This window comes from Procambarus clarkii, chromosome 20 (genome assembly GCF_040958095.1).
Source record: "Procambarus clarkii isolate CNS0578487 chromosome 20, FALCON_Pclarkii_2.0, whole genome shotgun sequence".
Lineage (NCBI taxonomy): Eukaryota > Metazoa > Arthropoda > Malacostraca > Decapoda > Cambaridae > Procambarus > Procambarus clarkii.
In genome coordinates this window covers 37,157,828-37,172,551 of record NC_091169.1, presented here as the reverse complement: position 1 = coordinate 37,172,551, position 14,724 = coordinate 37,157,828, and the positions used below count along the sequence as shown (strand labels likewise).

General features: G+C 41.6%; 1 protein-coding gene across 1 annotated transcript in view; it reads right to left on the bottom strand.

Annotated features, from left to right (window-relative positions):
• shakB (shaking B) overlaps positions 1 to 13,307 on the bottom strand; it is a 570,869-nt gene extending 557,562 nt beyond the window's left edge. Inside the window, exon 1 of the mRNA XM_045737872.2 lies at positions 10,226 to 13,307. Coding sequence (XP_045593828.1) covers positions 10,226 to 10,582 — 357 coding nt within the window. The 5' untranslated portion in view covers positions 10,583 to 13,307. The remainder of the gene's footprint in view (positions 1 to 10,225) is intronic.
• Positions 13,308 to 14,724: the final 1,417 nt, after the last annotated feature.

Genomic DNA, 14,724 nt, shown 5'->3' with positions numbered 1-14,724 from the left:
AATGCTTGATTTGATATTTACCCTAAATGAGTGGGATATAAGGGAAGTCAAGATGGAAGCACCCTTGGGAATGAGTGATCACAGTGTATTGAACTTTGAGTACCTGGTAGAGCTAGGAATTATCTCCCCCCAAAAAGAACTAGGAAACAAAAGGCTGGCATACCGATAGGGAAATTATGATCAGATGAGAAGCTTCCTAAGGGAAATACCTTGGGACACAGACTTCAGAGCTAAGTCTGTACAAGATATGATGGACTATGTCACCCAAAAGTGTCAGAAGGCAGTAAGCAGATACATCCCGGCCCGACAGGAAAAATCCGAGAAGCAAAAGAAGAATCCATGGTATAATAGGACATGTATGGAAGCAAAGAAACTGAACAAAAGGGCGTGGAGGAACTTCCGGAATAACAGATCACCAAAAAGCAGAGAGAGATACCAGAGAACCAGGAATGAGTATGTCAGAGTGAGAAGAAAAGCAGAGAAAAGTTATGAAAATGATATAGCAAACAAAGCCAAGACCGAACCAAAGCTACTCCACAGTCACATCAGAAGGAAAACAACAGTGAAAGAACAGGTAGTGAAACTTAGAACAGGCGAAGACAGTTATAAAGAGAATGACAAAGAGTTGTGTGAAGAACAAGAGGTTCCAGGAGGTCTTCACAACAGAACAAGGTGAGGTCACTGTGCTAGGAGAAAGGGAAGTAAACCAGGCGGCCTTGGAAGGGTTCGAAATTATGAGAGAGGAGGTCAAGAGACACGTGCTGGATCTGGATGTTAGAAAGGCTGTTGGTCCAGACGGGATCTCGCCATGGGTACTGAATGTGTGTGCAGAGGCACTTTGCTTGCCACTCTCCATAGTGTATAGTAGGTCACTGGAGACGGGAGATCTACCATAAATATATAAGACGGCGAATGTGGTCCCAATATACAAAAAGGGCGACAGGCAAGAGGCACTGAACTACAGGCCAGTGTCCTTGACTTGTATACCATGCAAGGTGATGGAGAAGATCGTGAGAAAAAACCTGGTATCACATCTGGAGAGAAGGGACTTCGTGACAAATCGCCAACATGGGTTCAGGGAGGGTAAATCTTGCCTGACTGGCTTAATAATTCTACGACCAGGTGACAAAGAATAAGCAAGAAAAAGAGAGCTGGGCGGACTGCATTTTCTTGGATTGTCGGAAAGCCTTTGACACAGTACTGCATAAGAGGCTGGTACATAAGCTGGAGAGACAGGCAGGTGTAGCTGGTAAGGTGCTCCAGTGGATAAGGGAGTACCTAAGCAATAGGAAGCAGAGAGTTACGGTGAGGGGTGAGACCTCAGATTGGCGTGAAGTCACCAGTGGAGTCCCACAGGGCTCTGTACTCGGTTCTATCTTGTTTCTGATATATGTAAATGATCTCCAGGAGGGTATAGATTCATTTCTCTCAATGTTTGCGGAAGATGCCAAAATTATGAGAAGGATTAAGACAGAAGAGGACTGTTTGAGGCTTCAAGAAGACCTAGACAAGCTGAAGGAATGGTCGAACAAATAGTTGTTAGAGTTTAACCCAACCAAATGTAATGTAATGAAGATAGGCGTAGGGAGCAGAAGGCCAGATACAAGGAATCATCTGGGAGAGGAAATTCTTCAGGAGTCAGAGAAAGACTTGGGGTTGATATCACGCCAGACCTGTCTCCTGCAGCCCATAACAAGAGGATAACATCAGCGGCATATGCCATGCTGGCCAACATACGAACGGCATTCAGAAACTTTTGTAAAGAATCATTCAGAACTTTGTATACCACATATGTCAGGCCAGTCCTGGAGTATGCAGCCCCAGCATGGAGTCCATATCTAGTCAAGGATAAGCCTAAACTGGAAAAAGTTCAAAGGTTTGCCACCAGACTAGTACCCGAGCTGAGAGGTATGAGCTACGAGGGGAGACTACGGGAATTAAACCTCACTTCGCTGGAAGACAGAAAAGTTAGGGGGAACATGATCACCACATTCAAGATTCTCAAGGGATTTGATAGAGTAGATAAAGACAGGCTATTTAACACAAGGGGCACACGCACAAGGGGACACAGGTGGAAACTGAGTGCCCAAATGAGCCACAGAGATATTAGAAAGAACTTTTTTAGTGTCAGAGTGGTTGACAAATCGAATGCATTAGGAAGTGATGTAGTGGAGGCTGACTCCATACACAGTTTCAAGTGTAGATATGATAGAGCCCAATAGGCTCAGGAATCTGTACACCTGTTGATTGACGGTTGAGAGACGGGACCAAAGAGCCAGAGCTCAACCTTCGCAAACACAACTAGGTGAGTACACACACACACACACACACACACACACACACACACACACACACACACACACACCTTCAACTCAGGAAAGTGTAAAGTAATTAAATTAGGCGAAGGGAGCAGGAGGCTGAACACATTTTACCATTTGGGAGGTGAAATCCTGCAAGAGTCATATAAAGAGAGAAAGAACTGGGGATTGATATCCCAGAGTTACGAGGGATGGGATATGAAGAGCGCCTGAAGGAACTAAAACTTACGACACTAGAAAAAAGAAGGGAGATGGGGGTTATAATAGGAGCGTATAAAATATTCAATGGAACTGACAAAGTGGAAATAGATGAAATGTTCACACGTAATAGTAACAGAACGAGGGGACATGGGTGGAATCTGGAAACTCAGATGAGTCATAGAGATGTTATGAAGTATTCCTTTAGCGTGAGAGTAGTGGAAAAATGAAATGCACTTAAGGAGCAGGTTGTGGAAGCAATCTCTTCATAATTTTAAAACTAGATATGATAGGTAAATGGAACAGGAGTCATTGCTGTAAACAACCGATGGTTAGAAAGGTGGGATCTAAGAGTCAATGCTCGATCCTGCAACCACAAATAGGCGAGTACAAATAGGTGAGTACACACACACACACACGGCTCAGTACTTGGACCTATCCTGTTTCTAATATATGTAAACGATCTTCCGGAGGGTATAGACTCGTTCCTCTCAATGTTTGCTGATGATGCAAAAATTATGAGAAGAATCAAGACGGATGAAAATAGAGAACAGGATGACCTGGACAAACTGGAGGAATGGTCTAGAAAATGGCTGCTAAAGTTTAACTCAAGAAAGTGTAAGGTAATGAAATTAGGCGAAGAGAGAAGGAGGCTGAACACAAGGTATCATTTGGGAGGTGAAATCCTGCAAGAGTCAAATAGAGAGAAAGATCTGGGGGTTGATATTACACCGAACTTGTCCCCAGAGGCCCACATCAAAAGAATATCATCAGCGGCATATGCTAGACTGGCCAACATAAGAACTGCCTTTAGAAACTTGTGTAAGGAATCGTTCAGGACCCTGTATACCACTTCTGTAAGACCAATCCTGGAGTATGCAGCTCCAGCCTGGAGTCCATACCTAGTTAAACACAAGACGAAGTTAGAGAAGATCCAGCGGTATGCCACCAGGCTCGTCCCGGAACTGAGAGGAATGAGCTACGAGGAAAGGCTAAAGGAACTGAACCTCACATCCCTGGAAAACAGAAGAGTAAGGGGAGACATGATAACCACCTACAAAATTCTCAGGGGAATTGGCAGGGTGGACAAAGACAAACTCTTCAGCACGGGAGGGACACGAACAAGGGGACACAGGTGGAAACTTAGTATCCAGATGAGCCACAGAGGCGTTAGAAAGAATATTTTCAGTGTCAGGGTAGTTAATAAATGGAATGCACTGGGAAGTGATGTGGTGGAGGCTGACTCCATACACTGTTTCAAATGTAGATATGATAGAGCCCAGTAGGCTCAGGAATCTGTACACCAGTTGATTAACAGTTGAGAGGCGGGACCAAAGAGCCAAAGCTCAACCCCCGCAAGCACAGTTAGGTGAGTACAATTAGGTGAGTACACACACACATGTGAGTGCAAAACCTGCACTCACCTATTTGTGCCTGCAGGTATGAGGAAGTGTGTGTGTGTGTGTGTGTGAATAAAGTCAGCCACGTACTCTATGCTGGCAAAAGTCAAAACAACCTTCAGGAACTTGAAGAAGAATGCCTTTAGACCATTGTACACTTCCAATGTGAGGCCAGACTTAAAGTATACCGCCCAATCTTGGAACCCCCATCTAAAAAAAAAATACACAAGGAAGCTCGAAAAGGTGCAGAAGTTTGCAACGAGACTCGTCCCAGAGCTGCGAGGGATGAGGTACGAAGACAGACTGAAGGAACTAAACCTGACGACATTAAAAAAGGAGGAGGGAGAGGGGGGGACAATATTTATTTATTTATTTTATTTATTTATTTATATACTAGAAGGTACATTGGGTTTCTGAGAATACATAGCATAGTACAGTATTTACAATCTTGTAAAGCCACTAGTACGCGCAGCGTTTCGGGCAGGTCTACCACTATACCAATAGGGATTGACAGGGTGGAAACAGAGGACAAGTTTACAATGAATAACAACATAACAAGGGGGCACGGAGGGAAGCTTGAGACTCAGATGTGTCATAGATATGTTAGAAAGTTTTCTTTTAGCATAAGGGTAGTGAATAGATGGAATGACCAAAAGGAACAAGTTGCAGGCGATGAGTCACAATAACGTGGCTGAAGTATATTGACCAGACCACACACTAGAAAGTGAAGGGACGACAACGTTTCGGTCCGTCCTGGACGGACCGAAACGTCGTCGTCCGGTCCAGAAACGTCCTGGTCCGTCGTCGTCGTCGTCCGGAAACGTCCTGGTCCGGTCCGTCTTGGACGGACCGGACCAGGACTTGAGAATGGTCCAGGACGGACCGAAACGTCGTCGTCCCTTCACTTTCTAGTGTGTGGTCTGGTCAACAAAAGGAACAAGTTGTAGAGGCAAACTCCATTTATAACTTTAAAATCAGGTATGATAGGCAAATTAGGCCAGGAATCATTGCATGTGATAAAGGTTAAAAAAAAGCCGGGTCCAAGAGCTAGAGGTACAAATAGCTGAATACACAGGTCCTTGCGGCCGAGCAGACACAGCTCGTTGTCGCTGTCCTAAGGGGGCCCAGGTTCTAATCCTGGCCGAGATAGAAACAAATGGGGCGAGTTTCTTTCACCTGATTCACCTGTTCCCCTAGTAGTAAACATTATTGTTTTCAGTAAAACTAATCATATGCAGGTTAATATAATGCTATTAAATCTATGTAACATGGACTATCAGATAGAATTTGTGAACTAAAACAATAAAACAGTGGAAATAGGGACACGGAAAATATCCAATTAGATTCAACAGCATGTTAAAATTGCCATTTGTTCTTGTCAGCCACTTGGGAATAGTTCCGCGAGCATTAAGCATTAGTTATAATTGGTTTTGGTGAACTGCGAGGAAATCAGTTCACTATCACTAATGCTTAAGCTGCACCGTGTACCGTTATGGCTACCTGCTCATGGTACTGTGATGAGCTGGTGTACTCCTCACAGTACCTTTAACACAGCCATACACACACACATACACAGACACACAGAAAGAGATAAAAACAGACATACACAGACACACAGAAAGAGATAAACTCATACACAGAGACACAGATATAAAAACAGACATACACAGAGACAGAGAAAGGGATAAACAGACATATACACAGAGAGACAAAAAGATATAAACACAGACATACACAGAGAAACAGACACAGATAATGTGATGCCTGAAGGTTTTCATTTATTATTCCTATTTCTAATAATTGGCTTGGATTTGTGTTTGAATGGAATGATTACAGGTCGACCCGGGCGCCGCCGGATATCCCATATATATATATATATATATATATATATATATATATATATATATATATATATATATATATATATATATATATATATATATATATATATGTCGTACCTAGTAGCCAGAACGCGCTTCTCAGCCTACTATGCAAGGCCCGATTTGCCTAATAAGCCAAGTTATTATGAGCTAATTGTTTTTCGACTACCTAACCTACCTAACCTAACCTAACATTTTCGGCTACCTAACCTAACCTAACCTATAAAGATAGGTTAGGTTAGGTTAGGTTAGGTAGGGTTGGTTAGGTTCGGTCATATATCTACGTTAATTTTAACTCCAATAAAAAAAAATTTACCTCATACATAATGAAATGGGTAGCTTTATCATTTCATAAGAAAAAAATTAGAGAAAATATATTAATTCAGGAAAACTTGGCTTATTAGGCAAATCGGGCCTTGCATAGTAGGCTGAGAAGTGCGTTCTGGCTACAAGGTACGACATATATATATATATATAAATATATATATATATATATATATATATATATATATATATATATATATATATATATATATATATATATATATATATATATATATGCGGAAAATCCACAAAGAAATAGGAAAGGATCATAATTTTCAAGAGCAACGTCAATTAAACGCAACACTGACGATATCAGCGATGATTCAACACTGCATTAACGTTCATAACGATACAACAACGTCAAACCAACGCCACAACAATAGCCAACGCCACCCTTGACTATCTTAATTGCCTCTTAGGTTCATTCACAATTTGTCGTTGCTGCCTCCCTCTTGGACTCGTTACTATTTGCTACCTACTGGGCACAACATTCAAGACTAACGTCAATCCAACGTAGAATCAGCCTTGCCAACGTAGCATGCTTTCCTTGCTACGTTGTTGCGTTGGCATGCTTTGCCCCACTGGCACAGTCTCTGCCCAAGAATCCTTGTTTCCCAATGTCTCACATTTATTTAATTGCTCATGTCTAACATCTTGAGGAACTCTGTGGACTTGGGAAATATTTGCACAGGACCGGATTGTCTCAGTCATCTACAAATGGTATACGTGGAAGGTTATTTTCCGAAGGTATAATTATCAGAAGAAAATGCTAATATTATTTGACTGCACAGTAAGTGGAAAGAATGAGAACAGGATAGCATCTGGGATATCAGAATAGGATAGCAGCTGGGATATCAGAATAGGATAGCAGCTGGGATATCAGAATAGGATAGCAGCTGGGATATCAGAATAGGATAGCAGCTGGGATATCAGGATAGGATAGAAGCTTGGATATCAGGATAGGATAGAAGCTGGGATATCAGGATATAATAGAAGCTGGGATATCAGGATAGGATAGAAGCTGGGATATCAAGACAGGATAGCAGCTGGGATATTAGGAATGGAGAGCAGCTGGGATACGAGGACAGGATAGAAGTTGGGATATCAGGAGAGGATAGCAGCTAGGATATCAGGGTTGGATAGCAGCTGGGATATCAGGACAGGATAGCAGCTGGGTTATCAAGACAGGATAGCAGCTAGGCTATGAGGACAGGATAGAAGATTGGAATATATGAACGAAAAAAAAAGAATGGTGGTCAATCCCGTGCATCGTTGGGGATCGAACGGCGGCCTGCATGAAGCGAGGCATGAGCAACACCGGGAAGCATAACAGTGGGTATTAATACCCAGACAAAAACGGTATTTATACCCAGACAAAAACGGTATTTATACCCAGACAAAAACGGTATTTATACCCAGACAAAAACGGTATTTATACCCAGACAAAAACGGTATTTATACCCAGACAAAAACGGTATTTATACCCAGACAAAAACGGTATTTATACCCAGACAAAAACGGTATTTATACCCAGACAAAAACGGTATTTATACCCAGACAAAAACGGTATTTATACCCAGACAAAAACGGTATTTATACCCAGACAAAAACGGTATTTATACCCAGACAAAAACGGTATTTATACCCAGACAAAAACGGTATTTATACCCAGACAAAAACGGTATTTATACCCAGACAAAAACGGTATTTATACCCAGACAAAAACGGTATTAATACCCAGACAAAAACGGTATTAATACCCAGACATCAACGGTATTAATACCCAGACATCAACGGCATTAATACCCAGACAAAAACGGCCTTAATACCCAGACAAAAACGGCATTAATACCCAGACAAAAACGGCATTAATACCCAGACAAAAACGGCATTAATACCCAGACAAAAACGGCATTAATACCCAGACAAAAACGGTATTAATACCCAGACAAAAACGGTATTAATACCCAGACAAAAACGGTATTAATACCCAGACAAAAACGGTATTAATACCCAGACAAAAACGGTATTAATACCCAGACAAAAACGGAATTAATACCCAGACAAAAACGGTATTAATACCCAGACAACAACGGTAATAATACCCAGACAACAACGGTAATAATACCCAGACAACAACGGTAATAATACCCAGACAACAACGGTAATAATAACCAGACAACAACGGTAATAATAACCAGACAACAACGGTAATAATACCCAGACAACAACGGTAATAATACCCAGACAACAACGGTAATAATACCCAGACAACGGTAATAATACCCAGACAACGGTAATAATACCCAGGTAGCAACAGCAACAACAGTAATAACGAAATTCTTTCCAAAATTTCTTCAAGTTTCCAAAAGTCTTGACGTACCTTGACGCTATTTTTAGCACGAAACTTCCGCCTGTATTCATTTTCTAAGTCTAACTTAAGAATAACTACAGCGAACATTGAAGGTTTTCTTTAGAAATTGAATCAAAATGTTTTAGCTGCGATAAAAGTTGTTCAAACGCCCCTCTAATAGGCAGACAATGAGTCAAAATAACGTGGTTTGGAGATTTGAAAACTCTTTGGAGATTTGAAGTCTGGAGATTTGAAGTCTCTTCATCAGAAGATGAAGAGACGACGACGTTTCGGTGCATTCTGGACCATTATCGACTTGGTAAAGGTCCAGGATTGACCGAAACAGACTTTTAGGTCTGTCTTTTTGACTGTTCGTGCTTGACTGCTCGCTATGAGACGATATTATTGAGTAATAGAAGAAGAATTTATATATGTGGCTTCCTCACACCTGGAATCACTTGTAACATCACAATCAAAAAATAAAAGATAGAATCTGCTTTAAAATTTACAGTTTTAATTTTTTTTAATTTTTCCTTTATGAGAAAAATTAGTTATTCACGGGAGATTTGGCCATCAAGAGTTTAATAATCTTAAGTTAATTTTGTTACATCTGATGTAAATTCTCCTTGACCAAACCATTCTCAAGTCAATTGAGAATGGTCCAGGAAGGACCGAAACGTCGTCGTCGTCGTCCCTTCACCTTCTAGTGTGTGGTCTGGTCAACTTACTTTAGCCACGTTATTGTGACTCATCGCCTGTAAATTCTCCTTCCTCTCCTAATGTAAATACCACCGCTGCCACCAGTCACAGAAAACTTTATGTGAAAGACAAGAAAAATATTGGGATGAGTGAGGGTGTAAATCCCCCAACTAATGATGGAAGCAACTCTTAAGTATCGCCCGCCTGTTTCTTTTGGTCCGGTGCCAACAAACACCAACCCAATACCTGCAGCAACTTAACTAAGTAACACCTGCAGCAACTTAACCAAGTAACACCTGCAGCAACTTAACCAAGTAACACCTGCAGCAACTTAACCAAGTAACACCTGCAGCAACTTAACCAAGTAACACCTGCAGCAACTTAACCAAGTAACACCTGCAGCAACTTAACGAACCAGCATCAGTTGCAACTTAACAAGTGCGGCGGCAGCTGAAAACGCTTGTTTTATAATATATATATATATATATATATATATATATATATATATATATATATATATATATATATACATATATATATACATATATATATATTATACATACATATATATTATACATACATATATATAATACATACATATATATTATACATACATATATATTATACATACATATATATAATACATACATATATATTATACATACATATATATTATACATACATATATATTATACATACATATATATTATACATACATATATATTATACATACATATATATTATACATACATATATATTATACATACATATATATTATACATACATATATATTATACATACATATATATTATACATACATATATATTATACATACATATATATTATACATACATATATATTATACATATATATATATATATATATATATATATATATATATATATATATATATATATATATATATATATATATATATCCTTAACTTCAGCATTACTATAGGACTTTGGGAAGCAAATGTACCAAAATATTAAAGAGATTGTGGCAGTTTGGCAACTTGTTGCCAAACTGGGCATTGCAATTTTGTTCACTTACCTGAAAGAAGAGGCAGAAGCAGACCCACTGATAGTACTTGACGTAGCGCTTCTCTTCCTCATCCTGGGACTTCTCTATCCCTGGATGGGCCACGTCAATACCCAGTCTCTTGTTGAAGGCCGAGGGGATGGTGTAGGTGGAGTGGATCCAACAGTACGTGTTGATCACGTCCTCCGGAATCTCCTTGGCGTGGATACAATCGATAGGGTTCCCAACGTACTGACGTGTGGTGACGATGAGGCTGAAGGCCAAGAGGATCATCACCGTTATGGAGTAGTGGAGACGGAACACCGACGAGTCAATGTGGACGTGGGAGACCTTGATGAAGTTCTTGAGGCCACGGAAGATATCCAACATCTTGACGGTGTTATTGAAGCCGCACTAACCAGATTAATTTTCATTCACCGAATTTTGCAGGTGAGCAGTTGGCTCTGCCTCTCCACACCTGGTGCTGGGGGCGACGGCCCTACGCCAAGCTCTGTCTTGGCTTCCACACTAATTGAAGAAAGTTTTTTTGTCCCAGAAAAAGCACGTCATCTGAGACAACGTGCGAACTGGCGTTCTCGTTGTCGATCAGAGAAAGCCATTTGTGCAGGACTAATAAAAATTCCAATTGTAAAAAAAAGCTCTTTTTAAAATAAGGTTTGGATTTTAAATATGCTAATTCAAAGGTAGAAGGATTAGCAGAAAGCCATGACTGCTTTGCATAATCTACGCTTCTCACACATCGCTACTGAAGATCAAGCACCACTACATATACAGACACGTATATATATATATATACATATATGTATTTTTATATATACATATATGTATATATATACTGTATATAAATATATATATTAATTTCACTTCTTTCTGTTCGAAAGCACCACAGGTAATTTTCTCTGTGGAGGAGATATATATTTTTGACGACTGAAGGGAAGATTCACAGTGACACAGCGGAGGAGTGTCAGAGGGGACCCGACTACCGAGCGGCACAGATGATGGCACCCACGCACACTACACCTCTGGCACCACAATCCTGACACTTGTCTCTAACAGGTCATGTGTCAGATCACACTCGAGGTTCAAACACTCAGAGGTCACGAACATTTATAAGGCCCAAAGATTCACTAGTAAGGCTTCAGAGGTCGTCGAAACAAGGGTATAAAGGGGAACGGAGAAGCTCAATGTGAGGGGGGAGTTGTGTAGGGGTGGGGGGAAGGGGAGAGGAGGAGGGGGGGGGGGAGAGCCACACAAATCACCACAGCCTGGCACTCTCAACCTCGTTGGATGTTGTTGTGATAGTCGTAGAGGCCTGTGGTGTGATGGGCCTAGTGAGCGTGAGAGTGTGTAGCCATTGATCTTACTGCGGTACCGCGGGCGAGCGACTCTCAGCCTCCCGCTACACTGCCACCACCACTGGTCGGCCTTACCAGGCCCCGCCCTCAGCCAATCACCAGCCGCCGCTGCACAGGGGACACGCCCCCCCCCCCTCCCCCCTCCTCCACCTGACCTCACACCCACCTGGTGATCAGTCCTCACGAGTCCCACTCCCCTCACTACAACAGTCACCACTTGAACCGGAGTACAAGCAGATGAGCGCCGACACAGTCGCTTTAATATGAGGAGTTACACGCCATCTTTAAAGAGCTGGAGCTGGACACACGGAAATACTACTCCGACACTAATATGGTGCTATTGGCACACTGACTTCTTACTCAGGTCAAGCCTTCCTTTGGCACAAAATCCGGAATTAGGATATATTTCCCCCTTCGTCCGAAAAACGAACGATGTGCCGCACTCTCATTGGCTATTTATGGAATCTAGAATTTTATGTTGGGGTCCAGTACCTGTTCATGGCCATTCGGATCTAATTACACCTGTAATATTTAGAGGCAATCACTGCGGTATCACCCTGGCGCTGAAGGTGGTTCCCCTGGGGAAGCTGCGGCTCTCCCACACACTACAGCGATACCTTCAGAGTCTTCTTTCTAGTACCAAAATGGTATTATCTAAATGTCAACAGAACGACTTAATCCGGCATTCCACAGAACCTTTTACTCTGGCTTTAGAAAGAAACACTTTATGAAGTTTTTAACAACTATTTAATTCAGTTGTTCATTATTAATAACTTAATCCAGCTGTTAACTGAAGTACTCAATCCAGGTATTGGCGGAACTCTTTAATCCAACTGTTTGCACAACATAATCCAGCTATTGGCGGAATCAATGGCTTCAGTTTTAGGCAGGTTTTTCAAACTCCAGCTTCCTGTACTGTCAACAATTTCTTCGGAACTACCCAATTTGCTAGCACCTCTAAGTTTTCGGCAGTGATGATGACTCGGCTGGTCTTAATATCACGCAATTCCACTGAATAACACAATAGTTAGTACCACTCAAAACTAGCTTTCTTGAATACCTCTCAGCTTCCTTCAGTACCTCTCGATTTACTTTCAACCGAAACCATTATTTTCAGTTTTCTTTTAATAACGTTTCATTACAAATTCCAGCAGTACCACCAAATTTAAGCTTCCAGCAGTGCCTTTGAAAACGTTGCTGTACGGATGGAAACTTTGATTTGAGGCACTTTTTAAGTTAGTACTATTAAGGAGACTACACACAGAGGCGAGACCACAACAGTGAGAGCGTCACAGACTGAGGTGCAATCCCTGGAGGCCTCAAGCTGTTTGTGTTGGCCAGTGAACACTGGCGGTTGGCAGTAATAAGGCAGGAATGATTAGCAGATCACAACTGCTGGCGTCACCGGAGGAGGAGGAGGAGGAGGCAAGCGACGACTTAACACTTCAGCCTGGAGCTTCAGCCGCTGCAAGATAAATCACCACTCTTGAAGGAGCCTAATTGGCCAGTCAGGATGATGTGCCAATATCTAGCGACGAGGGAGGAGGAGCCCCACATGTGCTGATGAAGGGAGGGAAGGAGGGAGGGAGTGGAGGGCGTCACCGCTTCTGTGAGCAGCTTAGTTATCACTTCTGAAAGCTGCTGCTTTGGTCTAGTCCACCAGCCTCAGCCGAGATGTGATGCTCGCGCGTGGGTCTCCCAATAGTGGTGATGCTGGCGCTTCTGGTGGTGGTGCTGCTGACACAGAAGCCGCGGAGGCACTGAGCGTGCCGGGCGGAGAGGGGTCGCGCGCCCCCCACCCTGGGAAAGGGTGACTGTGGGGGGAGGAGGGCTTCCCAATTTGACGCAGGCACCTCGGCTCAGCTATGTTCCCCCCCCCCCCTTGTCTTCTCTTTATGAGTCGCTCTCTACCTGTTTTGCTCACCAGGGGTTGTTGTGATGCTCGCTCCCTCTCATAACAGCATCAGCATCTCGCCTCACTCTCATAACAGCATCAGCATCTACATCTCTACGGCCCAACCTTACCATAACTCTGTAAACCACACTTATTAAGGCTATACTTCTGTACACACAGAAATCACAATAGCGTGATGCATCAAATGAACAAATCCACAAGGGAATTAGCTCAGTCGTTTAAGGCAGCGTCTGGGATGCTCTCGGACGTAGGTTCGAATCCTCGTCACGGCCCTTGTGGATTTGTTTATACTTCTATAGCTTTCGAACCTCATGTTTTACTTCCTAAGTGAGCCGACCTTAAACTTTTGAGACTCACAGGTTCGTAATCCACATCTAGATCCCATTTTATAGGATTCGGCTTCTTTACCCACTTATCGCGACTCGAGTTCTCAAGTTCTGAGCTCGCAACTTTGATTTTTTTTCAGTTTAACAAGTCTATAGATTATGGCGTCGTGAAAAACAACTCGTGGACCAATTCCGAACTGAGCTATCAAGATCTACTGTCTTCGCCAGGGGCTTATGGGAGCCTCTATCACGAGCAGCAAAGATCCGAAATCTCAGCATCCACACTGGCCTATTGGGTCTGATATCTTAAATTCAGCTTTCAGGAGCATATACACCTAAATTTCCATCTTTTAGGCTATATATATATATATATATATATATATATATATATATATATATATATATATATATATATATATATATATATATATATATATATATATGTCGTACCTAGTAGCCAGAACTCACTTTTTGGCCTACTATTCAAGGCCCGATTTGCCTAATAAGCCAAGTTTTCCTGAATTAATATATTTTTTCAAATTTTTTTCTTATGAAATGATAAAGCTACCCATTTCATTATGTATGAGGTCAATTTTTTTTTATTGGAGTTAAAGTTAACGTAGATATATGACCGAACCTAACCAACCCTACCTAACCTAACCTAACCAATCTTTATAGGTTAGGTTAGGTTAGGTAGCCGAAAACGTTAGGTTAGGTTAGGTTAGGTAGGTTAGGTAGTTGAAAAAAAATTAATTCATGAAAACTAGGCTTATTAGGCAAATCGGGCCTTGCATAGTAGGCTGAGAAGTGAGTTCTGGCTACTAGGTACGACATATATATATATATGACAATGTCAGACCACGGAGGAAAATGAAACAGGAATTTCCTTAAGTACTTTCGTATATTAAATACATC